At 20.4% G+C, this 14,663-nt stretch overlaps 3 protein-coding genes and 1 pseudogene across 3 annotated transcripts, besides 1 other annotated feature; all 4 read right to left on the minus strand.

Annotated features, from left to right (window-relative positions):
• Nucleotides 1-2,411: 2,411 nt before the first annotated feature.
• On the minus strand, nt 2,412-3,487 carry PY17X_0100005 (annotated as a pseudogene).
• Nucleotides 2,412-3,487: a sequence feature (PIR protein, pseudogene;~YIR protein, pseudogene).
• A 2,518-nt stretch (nt 3,488-6,005) lies between these two features.
• On the minus strand, nt 6,006-7,085 carry PY17X_0100009 (PIR protein; the record flags this gene model as incomplete). The annotated part of the gene is made up of 3 exons (XM_034637424.1): nt 6,006-6,092; nt 6,181-6,963; nt 7,071-7,085. The coding sequence occupies 3 exons, from the start codon at nt 7,083-7,085 to the stop codon at nt 6,006-6,008; spliced, it is 885 nt and encodes a 294-aa protein (XP_034493315.1).
• A 2,655-nt stretch (nt 7,086-9,740) lies between these two features.
• Nucleotides 9,741-10,822, minus strand: PY17X_0100013 (PIR protein; the record flags this gene model as incomplete). The annotated part of the gene is made up of 3 exons (XM_034637495.1): nt 9,741-9,839; nt 9,930-10,682; nt 10,808-10,822. The coding sequence occupies 3 exons, from the start codon at nt 10,820-10,822 to the stop codon at nt 9,741-9,743; spliced, it is 867 nt and encodes a 288-aa protein (XP_034493316.1).
• Nucleotides 10,823-13,738: 2,916 nt separating this feature from the next.
• PY17X_0100017 (fam-b protein) lies at nt 13,739-14,626 on the minus strand (the record flags this gene model as incomplete). Its single annotated transcript, XM_034637556.1, has 2 exons — nt 13,739-14,428; nt 14,558-14,626. The coding sequence occupies 2 exons, from the start codon at nt 14,624-14,626 to the stop codon at nt 13,739-13,741; spliced, it is 759 nt and encodes a 252-aa protein (XP_034493317.1).
• Between the last annotated feature and the right edge of the window lie 37 nt (nt 14,627-14,663).

Consider the following 14,663-nt stretch of genomic DNA (forward strand, 5'->3'; position numbering starts at 1 on the left):
CTAAACCCTAAACCCTAAACCCTAAACCCTAAACCCTGAACCCTGAACCCTGAACCCTGAACCCTGAACCCTGAACCCTGAACCCTTAACATATTGGAAATTTATTTTTAAACTATAAATTAAGTATATCATATTAATTTCATATATTGCATCAAAATGGGGCATAAAATTGGATTCTCTATATAACAATTATCTGTAGTTAACCATATTTTATTTTTAGTATTAATTTAAAATTAATGTAAAGTAATAATACAATAGTAATACTATAGTAAGTTTATATATATATATTATTGAAATTATCTAAATTGCCTTAAATTGGAGATATTTGTTTTGGTCATATGTATAACATAAATTATGCTTAAATTTATGATTATTAATAATATTCATTCTAATTTTATTATAAAAATTTAAGGAATTTTATAATGGTTAAAAATGGATCTCCTTATAGTATGTCTCAATATAGAAAAATACAAATTTGTTTCTCATGTTTTAATAAATAGATTTATACTCATGAACCTGTAAATATCTAAAATTAATAAATCTATTATTAGTATATTTTTTAAAAGTATATAAATAAATATTTTCTAATATATTTTAAATATTTAATACTTGTTTCGAATGCTACATACCACTGTTTTATTAAAATTATAGTATTTTCAAATTAAGTTACATGCTACATTTTCTATGCAAATTAAATAAATTTATATTGTTTTTAATGAATGTAGATAAATTCAAAATTAATTTTAATGTGCTCAATAACTTTATTATTATTCCAATATACCTTATTGGATAATTTTATAATATATTTTCCCATCTTTTCCATTCTTTAAAACAACAATTAGCACTGAACCCGTATTTATAAGCTTAAATAAGTCTTCGAATGCATATTGTTTTTAAAATAATGCTTATTAAATATTAACAAATAAATAAATATTGATGCAAATTTTAAAATATAATAGAAAACAATATGTATTAGGTTGTTATATTGCACTTTAAGAGGAGAGAGATAAGATATATTGCTATTTTAATATATAAATTTAAATAAATATTTGCTAAACATTCTACATAGTTCATTTTTATCTTATATATTTATTGTTATATTATCAATGTATATACAATTAAATAATTTATTAAAAATTCTATATTTTATTAATTCTATGGTAAAATCGTGATAATATAATACGCGTTAATATGGAATAATGAAAAGAAATTTAACGTTGATTGAGTCTTTATCATTTTCTTTATTTATTCAGTTTTTTAAATATAATACTACAAATCCCAAATTGAATTTTTAACAAATATATAACATTGATACCTTTATAATATATTATTATGTGTCTTTTCGATAATATTAATATTTAATTATATGAAGTTTCCACAATAAAACAATATTTCAATATTAGTTACTAGTAGAGTAATTTATTATATTATATTTATAGGGGTATAATAATAATGTTATTCTATATATCATATTATTTATAATTATTAGAACAAAATATGATATGAAAATTTATTAATATACTTATATTCTATTTTTTAAATCTTTTAAAATATTATTTATTTATACCTCAAAATATAAAATTTAAAATTAATAGTGATTAATCTATTATTATACCTTATGATAATTAAATTAATATATATATATAACTATTCCTACCAATATAAATTAGAACATTAGCATAAATTAAAATTATTGAAATGAAAAAAATGAGTATTATATATATTTATAATTTATAAATTTATTATAATATATTTATAGTACATTTTTTATGTATTACTAAAAATGTTAGATGCATAAAATGCCTTTTATAGATAACGCTGTATTTTCGATTCTCGATCGATCTTTTATAAATATCTATTATTACAGTTCAGTTGGATAACATGATTTAAATCAAAATAAATATGATACATGTTATAAGTTTTTACTAAATAAAATTTTCATAAAATAAAGAAACTTTGTTATATGGATAATTCAATATAGTCTCTGATAAAAAGATTTATATAATATGAATTCATATATAGCAGATATCTATATTAATATATGCAATATAGACATTTTATTTTAATCATATTAAATCGGCATGAACACTCAATTATATATATTATAACTTATAAAACAGGTTGCGCAATTCATTAAATATTAGCTTATGCCCCTTCTTGGTTGCATATTTAGACTTTTGGTTTCATCTTGTGATTAAAAATACGAGTATAGTACACATATTAAATTAGTGTTTAATTATAAAAATTAAATAAATATATAATACTTAGCCCCAACCCGAATATGGGTTCCACAATACAACCCTGACCCATAACATAAAAACTATATAAAAATTATGCAAAAATTATTTCCCAATAGACAACTTCTTAACATATATTAATCATTATTAATCTTCGAATTATATATTATTGATTCATTTCTTCTTTATATTTTTTAGTTTTTCTCTTATTTGTTGTTTTTTAAATCGTTTCCGAAATCCAAATAATGAATACTAATATAAAATGTTAAGAAATGTACGATTTTTTTGTTAATGTTTGCATATATATAATAATATTTTTTTAATTCCTTATTATTTACCTTATAAGAAATTCCTAAAAAAATTCCTATTGCACCAAATATAGATAAAACTAGTAATAAATTGTTTGCTATCGACGAACTTGATGTAATTTGTGTTGATTTTATCGCTGGAAGGGATGAACTATCTTTATATTTATCTTTTAATTTATTATAATCAGTTGATAAACTAGACAACATTTTATTATATGAACTGTTCCCAGTAATACTATAATTTCCATTAAGCTGTTCGTATTTTTTAACAAATTCTTTAGCTTTTTCTGAACATGATGTGCAATTTGAATTTTTATCAAATTCAGTATACATTTCACATAATATTTTAAATGCATCATATATTCAGATATAATACTTTTATTCATATCTACATTCGTCAAATCGTGTTTTTTACTTATAAGTTCCATATAACTGCTATATTCATTAATACCAGATATAGTATTTGTATACCTTTCACCACCCTTTATATATATATTATAAAAAAAACTAGACTTTCTTTTAATTCACTTTCCATTAGGCTTAACATATAACTTAACCATATAATAATGTAATCAACAATATTGATGTTATTTTTTGCAACCTTCTCAAACAAAGAAGAATCCTTAAAAAATGCATCAAAAAAATATAAGCACCCAGCATTAATTTTTTTGAAATCATTATCACAACCACCAGTACAATAATCTTTGAAATATTCATCTTTAAATGTATACTTTCCGTCACTGTTCAATTGATCGGGGAATTTCTCCCTTACTAAAAGGAAGTTCTTACACTAAAAAAAATATTTAAAAATAATTATTAGAAATGTGCATTAATGAAAATTTTATTAAAATAAAGTTTAATGAAATTTATATATAATACAATATCAAAAATTGTAAAGGAAATTTTTATTATTAAAAATGCATATACTATTTCGGCATCCATTATAATGGGATTTTATTTTTAATTTGTAAATTGAGTAGAATCATGCTGCTTTATATACGTTGTCCCCAATATGTGACGCAAATACTTTAACCCTATATATAACAACTGTCTGTAGTTAAATGTATTATAACTTTTTAATAATTAAATTATTATATATAATAAAATAATATTATTAGTAAAGAAACGTTATATTCCTGTTTATCATAATTAGCTAAATTACCTTAAATAGAGGGTTGCTTAATACATTTTTGATTAAATATAGATATGATGCATTTTATACAAAAATGCTATTCTTACTAGCATCTGGATAACTTTATTATAAAAATGGATATACTTTTATAATGAATTTAACGTATTTTTGAACATAGAAAAGGAATATATTTATATCTTCTGTTTTAGTGATTTCAATTCTAAAACTTAAGTACTATATAAATCTAAAAAATAAAAAATAATATTATTACTATAATCCTTAAAAGTATATAAATAGTCGCTTTTTAAAATATATTAAATTTTTATATAGTTTTTTCTTATAATATATAATACTGTTTTTTCTAAAATTATAGTATTTTCAAATTAAGTTACATGTTCCTCTTTCTATGCAAATTATATAATTTATATTTTTTTATTTATTATAAATAAATTCGTAATTTATTTTAATGAGTCTTATAACATTATTTTTATTTCTATATACTTAAATTTATAAATATTCCGTATTAGATAATTATAGAATATATTTCGCGTATCATTTCCATAGTTTAAAACACCAATTAGTACTGAATCAGTACTTATGCTATTTATAAGCTTAAATAAGTCTTTGAATATAGATTGTTTTAAAAATCATACTCAGTAAATATTAAATATTAACAAATAAATAATTATTGGCGTAAATTTTAAAGTATAATAGAAAACTATGTGTATTATATTGATATATTGCACTTTGAGAGGAGAGAGATAAGATATATTTGCAATTTTAATATATAAATTTAGATAAATATTCGTTAAATGTTCTACAATGTTCATTTTTATCTTATATACTTTATTATTATTGTTATCAATGTATATACATTCAAATAGTTTATTAAAAGATCTATATTATATTAATTTTATGATAAAACAATGCTATTTGTAATTAAAGATTATTTATTAAACAATGATAATATAATACGCGTTAATATTGAATAATAAAAAGATATTTAACGTTGAGTCTTTATACTTTTTTTTATTTATCCATATTTTATAATATAAAATTATAAACCCAAATTGGATCTTTAACAAATATATAAAAATTATGCCTTTATAATGTATTATTATGTGTATTTTCGATAATATTAATATTTAATTATATGAAGGTTTCACAATAAAATAATATTTCAATATTAGCTATTAGTATAGTATTTATTAGATCATATGTATAGGCATATAATAATAACTATATTATATATATCAAATTATTTACAATTATTATAACAAACTATAACATTATATTTTATTAATATACTTATATTTTATTTTTTAAATCTTTTGAAATATAATTTATTTATACCTCAAAACTATAAAGTTTAAAAATTAATAATGATCAATCTAATATTATACCTTTATAGTAAATAAATTAATGTATATATAACTATTTCTATTAATATTAATTAAAACTTTAACATAAAATGATACTATATATAATCGAAAAATAAAAGGATTGTATACATATATCTATAATTTAATTTTTTGTTAATATGTATATTTTTATTGATTATTAAAAATGTTAGATGCATAAAATACAGTTTATAGATAACGTTGTGTTATCGAATCTCGATATACCACGGATCTACATTTCATGAATACCTAATATATATTGGTAATATGTTTAATTAACAATAAAAATATACCCATTAACCTGAAGGTATATTATATTGTAGGTGAATATTCAAAATGAATCAATTATAATTATACTTTGATATATAAAAGTATTATACTGTTCGGTTATAAAAATACGATTTGAATCTAAATAAATATGATACAAATAATAAGTTTTGCTAAATAAAATGTTTCATAAACCAAAGAAACATTTTATTTTATACATAATTAAATATAGCCCCTGATTAACAAGTTTTATATAATAGGCAATTATGACATAGCATAATATGAATTCATATATAATCAATATAGACATTTTATTTTAATCATATTAAATTGACATGAACACTCAATTTAATATATTATAACATATGAAAAAATATTATGCGACACATTTCATATTAATGGATATGTTCCTTGGGGGGCATATTTGGACTTTTGATTTCATCTTGTGATTAAACATGCGGAATGAAACATATATTAAATTAGTGTTCAAATTATAAAAAATTAAATAAAGATATAATACTTAGCTCTAACCCGAATATGGGTTCCGCAACATAAAAACTATATAAAAATTATGCAAAAATTGCTTCCCAATAGACAGTTTCTTAAAATATTTAAATCATTAATACTATTCCTGAAATAGACATTCTCTTCGAATCATATATTAACGATTCATTTTCTTCTTTATATTTTTTATTTTTTCTCTTATTTGTTGTTTTTTAAATCGTTTCCGAAATCCAAATAACGAATACTAATATAAAATGTTAAGAAATAGATGTTTTTTTGTTAACATTTGGATATATATAATGAAAATAATTTTTTAATTCCTTATTATTTACCTTATAAGATATTCCTAAAAAAAATGCTATTGCACCAAATATCGATAAAACTGTAAATAATTTGTTTCCTGTCGACGAACTTGATGATGTAAATTCATATGTAGATGCTAATGCAGAAAATTCTGTTATCTCTGGAAGGGATTGAATATGTTTACATCTATTTTTTAAATTATTATAATCAGTTGATAAAACAGACAATATTTTACTATGCGGGGAACCTTCATCATTATATGTATTTTTTAGCTCTGTATATTTTTTAACAAACTCTTTCACATTATTTGACAGTATTTCGCCTGTTTGACTCTGTGCAACATTACCATACATACTACATATTAATTTGGATGCATCATAAAATTTAGACAGATCTTTAATATTAATATTCAATAAATCTTTTTGTTTATCTATAAAATCATTAAGACCTGTATATCTACCAGAATCATTTATAAATTTTTCATATTTATCATTATTTTTTACATGACTATTATAAAAGTCGTATATTTTTGTGGTATTGTGTTTTGTGCTTTGATTTAATTGATAACTAAACCATGAAATAATATATAGAAAAAATGCATTAGTATTATTTTCATCATAACTTTTATTTTGGAGCATAGAATAATAATGTCCAAGTAACCATAAAAATCCAACCGTAATTTTTTCGGTTTCACTATTGCAGTTATTACCAGGGCAGTAATTTTTGTAATCTGTAATTTCTTCTAATTCAAAATCTGCCGCTTTATCTAATTCATCGGATAAATATTTCCTCAAAAGATCTAATTTTCCACACTAAAAAAACATTTAAAAAAAATTGATAAAAATATGTATTAAGAAAATGTTATTAAAATAAAACTTAATGAAATTTATAGGAAATATAATATCAAAAATGTATATACCAATTCATCATTCATTATAATGGAATATAATTTATAATCTCTAGGTTAAGGGGGTATCATATTATATATATATACTAAAATAGATAATACAATTATTTAATCCTATATACAGCAATTATTTGTAGATAAAAATATTTTTATTATTCTTAATATCAATTTAAAGATAATATGGAACAATATATACTTTTATTGTAGTTAGATAAATTGCCTTATTTTGGGGGGGTTTAATACATTTGTTATTATTGTATATATAATACAATTTTGTATAAACTGTTATCCTTAATAACAATCATATGATCATTATTATAAAAATTAAAGCAACATTGTAATAAGTTAGAATATATCTCCTTATGCATGTGATTTAATATAGAAAATAAACGTCATATCTTTTGTTTTAATAAATGTCCTTCTAAAACATAAAAACTGTATAAATATAAAAAATAAAAAATATTATTATTAGTATAATTTCTAAAAGTATATAAATATATCTTTTCTAATATATTTGTTTCTTATAATATATAATACAGTTTTTTCTAAAATTATAACATTTATAAAATAAGTTGTATTGCTCTCTTTTTTAATTGCATATAAATAATTTTAATATTATTTTATTTAATATAGATAACTTTACAATATATGTTAATGAGTCCAATAACTTTATTTTTATTCTTATATAATTAAATTTAGAAATATACCTTATTATATAATTTTATAATATATTTTGCACATATTTCCCACGGTTTAAAACGACAATTAGAACTAAAACTGTATTTATAAGCTTATATAACTATTTTAATGCATATTGTTTTTAAAATAATACTTAGTAAATATTAAATATATAACACATAAATACGTATTGATGAAAATTTTTAAGTATAATAGAAAATTATGTGTATTATATTGGTATATTGCACTTTGAGAGGAGAGATAAGGGAAGTATGATTTTTTAAGACAAGGATGTAGCCATATAAGATTTATTTATATTTTATATTTTCTACCATTAAAACTTTCAATTAATGTATACATTAAAATTATTCATTAAAAATAACTTAGAGTTATTAATTTCTAAATATATGGTTTGCTTTTGTATTTATAATAAACTATATTTTTAAGTAAACTATAGAATTATTAATATTATTTTGCTTGATAGTGTTAATTCTAATATTATCGCATTAAAGCATATTTAAATGAATGTTATAATATTTCATTTTATCCTGTATGCATACAAATTTATTCTTATTACAAGTTTAATAATATATATCAATATATTTGAATCAAATGAATTTAATGATTTGTTCGTATTTAATACTTTATTTATTGTTATTACTATTATTATGTTTACTGTTATATCACTGTATAGTACAACGAAGTAATTAATTCACTCAAGAGGAATACTTTAATTCAATTAGTATTTTTCCTTGTTTCATTGTTTTAAAGTATAACATTTTAGATCATATTATTTCGCAATAACAATATATTTAAATTATATATTTGTAAATTTGTATATATATAATATCCTAATAAAAATATTATTAATTCAAATTAAATTAATTATTACATACCATTATATTTTGCATTAATATGTAATTGTATATGTTTCACAAATTTAACATATTTCAGTTTTAGTAATTTATACAATATTATATATATTATAACAATAACGTTAATTTTATATGCCAAGTTGTTTATAAGTATTATAGCAAACTATAACATTAAATTTTATTATATACTTACATTTTATTTTTTAACTATTTTAAAATATAATTATTTATACCTCAAAACTATAAAGTTTAAAAATTAATAGTAATTAATATAATGTTATAACTTTATGATAAATTAAAGCGTATAAAGAAACTCTATTAATACTAATTAATTTTAATACAAAAAAATAATAATTACTACAATTAAAACATAAAAAATATTGTATATATAGTGCGATTTGTTGTATTACTAAAAATGTTAGATGCATAAAATATATTTTATAGGCATTGTTGTATTATCGAATCTCGATCGATATACCATACGTCTATATTTTATGATTATCTATTATACATTGGTAATATGTTTAATTAATGTTAAAAACACATGTTAATCCGAATATATATTGTAATGTAGGCAATTGTTCCAAATGAATCATCATATAATGCTATTATTACAGTTCAGTTGGCGTAATATAATTTAAATTAAAACAAATATGATACAAATAATAAGTTTACTAAATAAAATGTTTCATCAAATAAAGAAATGTATTGTATATTATGATATGGATAATTCGATGTAACCATAGATTACCAACTTTTATATAATAGGCAATTATGATATAGCATAATATGAATTAATATATGCAACATAGACATTTTTTTAATCATATTAAATCGATATGAACACTCAATTATATATATTATAACTTATGACAAAATGTTATCCAGCCCTTTTCATATTAATGGCAATGCTCCTTTGGGAGTACATATTTTTAACTTCATCTCGAAATTAAACATACGGAATGATACATATATTGAATTAGTGTTCAAATTATAAAAAATGAATACAATATAATATTTAACCTTGACCCGAATGTGGGTTCCACAACATCAAAATTATGCAAAAATTATGATAAAAACTTATATATTTCCAAATAGATAGTTTCTTAAAATACATCAATCGTCATATTCAGAATAATTTATTAATGATCAGTTTCTTCTTTATATTTTTTATTCTTTCTCTTAAACATTGTTTTTGAGATCGTTTCCGAAATCCAAGTAACGAATACTAATATAAAAATTTTAAAAAATGTATAATTTATTTATATTCACAAATTAACCAGTGCTGAATATATTGTTTAATTGACTTATTATTTACCTTATATGCAATTCCCAAGAATATTGATACGGCAACAAATATAAATCCAATTGAAATTAGTGTGCTTTTTATTACATATTTTCGTGAATATGTTGGAAGTAATGGAAAATCATAACATATACTTTTTAAATTATAATAATCATCTGATAATGTAGATAATAATTGATTATAGGGGCTGTTTATACCATTATAATAATCTTCATTAAGTTCATCATATTTTTCAACAAATTCTTCAGCTTTTCCTAAATTATTATCGCAATTTGAGTTGTTTTCATTAACCCCAGTACAAATGTCACATAATAATATAAACGCATCATAAAATCTAGACATAACTTTAATATCAATACTCATCAAATCTTCTTTTATATCTATAAGTTCATTATAAGTCTGATAACCAGTAACCTCTTTTATTTTCTGATTATACTTATTATCTTTATCATCATTATTTATATATGTTTCATAAAAAAGGCCTATAGTGCCGTTTTCATTATTTTTGATACGGTTTAACATATACCCTAACCATATCAAAATGTAATCAACAATATTGATCTTTCTTTTTGCAACAGAATTAAACTGGGTAAAACCCGCAAAGAACTCATCAAACAAATATAAACATCCAGCATTAACTTTTCCGAAAGGATCATCACATGATCCATTATCACAATATTTTTCCAAATTTTTATTAATATTTGTATTAATTCCTACAACCAATCCATCGGAAATCCACTCCCATACATTATTGAACCTTTTACACTAAGCAAGCAGTTAAAACAATTAATAAAAACGCAAATTATTAAAATAAAGTTTAATGATATTTATATGTAATACAATATAAAAAAAATGTAAAGGGAACTATTATTATTAAAAAATGCATATACCACTTCCTTATTCATTATAATGGGGTTTTATTTTTGATTTGTAAATTGAGTAGAGGCATATTCTTTTATATGTACTGCACCAAATATGTGATGCAAATGTTTTAACTCAATATATTACAGCTGTCTGTAGTTAAATATATTATAAGTTTTTCAATAAATTAATATGGAATAATAAAATAATATTATTACTAAAAAAAGGTTTTATTTGTGTTTATACTAATTAGCTAAGCTACCTTAAATAGAGGGATGCTTAATAAACTTTTTATTAAATATATGATGCATTTTATACAATAAATACTATTCTTACTAACATCTGGTATAACTTTATTATAAAAATGTATATCCTTCTATAAAGAATTTAAAGTATTTTTGAACATAGAAAAGGAATATATATATATCTTATGTTTTAATGATTCTCCTTCAAAAAATTAAATGCTGTATAAATCTAAAAAAACAAAAATTATATTATTACTATAATCCTTAAAGTATATAAATAGTCATTTTTTTAAATATATTAAATATTTAAATACTTGTTTCTAATACAATAAACCACTGTTTTATTAAAATTATAGTATTTTCAAATTAAGTTATTTTACTTACATCTATATGCAAATTGTATAAATTTATATTGTTTTTAATGAATGTATATAAATTCATAATTAATTTTAATGAGTTCTATAACTTTATTTTTATTCCTACATATTCCAATTTAGAAGTATTATTTATTTAGTAATTTTATAATGTTTTCCATATTTTTCCACCTTTAAAGCGGCAATTAGCACTGAACCCGTATTTATAAGCTTAAATAAGTTTTTATATGTAGGTCTTTTTTAAAATAGTACTTAGTAAATGTTAAATATATAACACATAAATAAGTATTGATACAAATTTTAAAGTATAATATAAAACTATGTGTATTAGGTTAGTATATTGCCGTTTGAGAGGAGAGATAAGGGACGTATGCTTTTTTAAGACAATAATGTAGCCATATAAGATTTATCTATTCTACACAGTTTAATTATTTCTTATATTTTCTACCATTAAAATTTTTAATTCATGTATACATATTAAAATTGTTCATTTAAAATGGCTTAAATTATTTTCTAAATATGCAGTTTGCCTTTATATTTTAAGGAAACTATAGAATTATTAATATTATTTTGCTTGGTATTGGTAGTCTAATGTTATCGCATTAAGGCATACTTAAATAAATGTTATAATATTTCATTTTATATTGTATACATACAATTTAATCTGATAACACCTTTAATAATATATATAATGAATTTATACCCATGGAGTGTATCAAATGGATTTAATGATTTTTTCGTATTTAATACTTTATCTATTGTTATTACTATTATTATTGTTACTGCTATATCAATGTATAGTACAACGGAACAATTAGTGCACTCAATAAAAATCCTTTAAATCAATGTAGAATATTTCCGTATTTTGTTGTTTTAAATTAACTATTTTGGAACATATTATTTCACAATAACAATTTATTTAAATTATAGATTTATATTTTGTATATATAATAACCTAATAAAAATATTATTAGTTCAAATTAATTATTACATACTTTTTCTGTATACTTTGCATTAATATATAATTGTATATGTTTCCCAAATTTAACATATTTCAGTACTTATTTATTGATACAATATTATATATATTAGAACAATAGCGATATTCTATATATCATATTATTTATAATTATTAGAACTATAACATTATATTTAATATACTTATGTTTTTTCTTTTAACTATTTTAAAATATAATATATTTATACCTCAAAATTTAAAAATTAATAGTGATTAATATAATGTTCTACCTTTATGATAAGTTAAAGCGTATGGAGCAACTTCTATTAATACAAGAAGATAATAGTAACTACAATTAAAACTTCAAAAAATCTTAGAACCATAATAATATCTATAGACAACGTTATATTGTCGATATATATCAACCTATACTTTATCACTATCTATTATATGTCCCAAGTGTCCTTAATTAACAATAATAATATGCCCATATAATGCACAGCAATATTCAAAACCAATTATCTTATAATTCATATCCACCCTCACATATAATGCTATTATTACAACATATATTCCCGTAATACAATTTAAATCAAAATAATAATGACACAAATAATAACTTTTACTAAATAAAATCTCCATAAAATTAAGAAACATATTATGATGTGCATAATTCAATATACTCCCTCATTAACAAGTTTTATATAATAGACAATTATCATATACCATGATATCACTTCATATATGAAATATAAACATTTTATTTTAATCATATTAAATCGACATGAACACTCAATTGTATATATTATACTTTATGGGAATTATGGTATTGCCCCTTTCATATTAGTTTATACCCCCTTTTTGATTGCATATTTAGACGACATCCCGTAATTAAGTATACGAGGTAATAAATATTGTCAAATTATAAACAAACTAATAAAAATATAGTCCTAACCCAAAACAGAGATTACATAAAACAAAACTATAACTTATACTACAGAACCCTGATACAAAATACGAGTTTCCCAAAATGCAACTCTAAACCTCACCATAGCTTATAATTTTATTAATAAGTGCGTTTATATTAATAAATTCAAAATCCATTAATACATAATATATATCCATGAAAATATGGACAAATGAGATTTTGACAAACACTAAACAAAGATAAATTAATTATATATCAAATTAATTATATATTAAATTAATCATATATTAAATTAATTATATATTAAATTAAATGTATATAATGAAACATACAATTAAATCATATTTCATTATTCTATATAACGTAAACAAATGTAACTTTTATGCCAAAAAATATTAAATATACTATTTTTAATCATTTAAACAGGTATAATAAAACATAATAATAAAGAGTGATTATTTTGATGTTTTTGATTTTTTGGGTTTTTTATATACTTTCATGATTAATTTAATGTATTGATAAGACCTAATAAATGTTTCAAATGAAACCACGGAACATAAAACAGTAAATGCGATAGGAACGGTTCCTGATATTATTATCACCAAAGAAAGAAAAACCAACAATATTGACCTCAATTTTAATCCTTCGTACAATTCGTTTATCTTTCGTTTATTTTTATAAGTATTAACACTACTTAAATTGGGCTGTCTATATTCTCTCTCCAAGAAATTTACTTCGTTTTTCAATTGGTTATAGTCTTCACCTTCTGATACATAATTATTTTCATCTTTTTTTCTTATTCTTTTATTTTCTATCACTTTTGTTGTTATTCCACTATCCCCCATATTATCAATCTCTTTTTTTACTTCTTTTAATTCTTCTCGAATTTTATAAATTAACTTTTTAGTTCTTTTATCTAACTTATTTAAATCGGGTAATGTACTGTTGTCTTTATGATTCTTTATATATGAATTTATACCATTTCGAATATGTATAATTTCTTCGTTATCATCATTGTACTCATTAAGTTGTTTTGTAAGACTAAAAGTTGATTCATAAAAATCATTTAAATCGAACTCCTTTTCTACATCTCCTAATATTCTATTGCTTCTAAATTTTATTATATTCCTTTCATCCCATATTTCCTGCAAAGAAATGAAATATTTATTAACATATTTCCAATTAATTTTAATTGTTTAACTTAAATGTTTTACAAATAGATACAAACACTATAATCAAATATTAATAATAAAAGAAAATAATATGTAACTTACATTTTTGCCATATTCAAAAAAACAAATAATAATTGAAAAAAGAACGTATTTTAAAATATTGACTCTCATTTTTATCTTTATTTATTAAATAATTGAAATAATAAAT

Source organism: Plasmodium yoelii, assembly GCF_900002385.2.
Source record: "Plasmodium yoelii strain 17X genome assembly, chromosome: 1".
Classification (NCBI taxonomy): Eukaryota; Apicomplexa; class Aconoidasida; order Haemosporida; family Plasmodiidae; genus Plasmodium; species Plasmodium yoelii.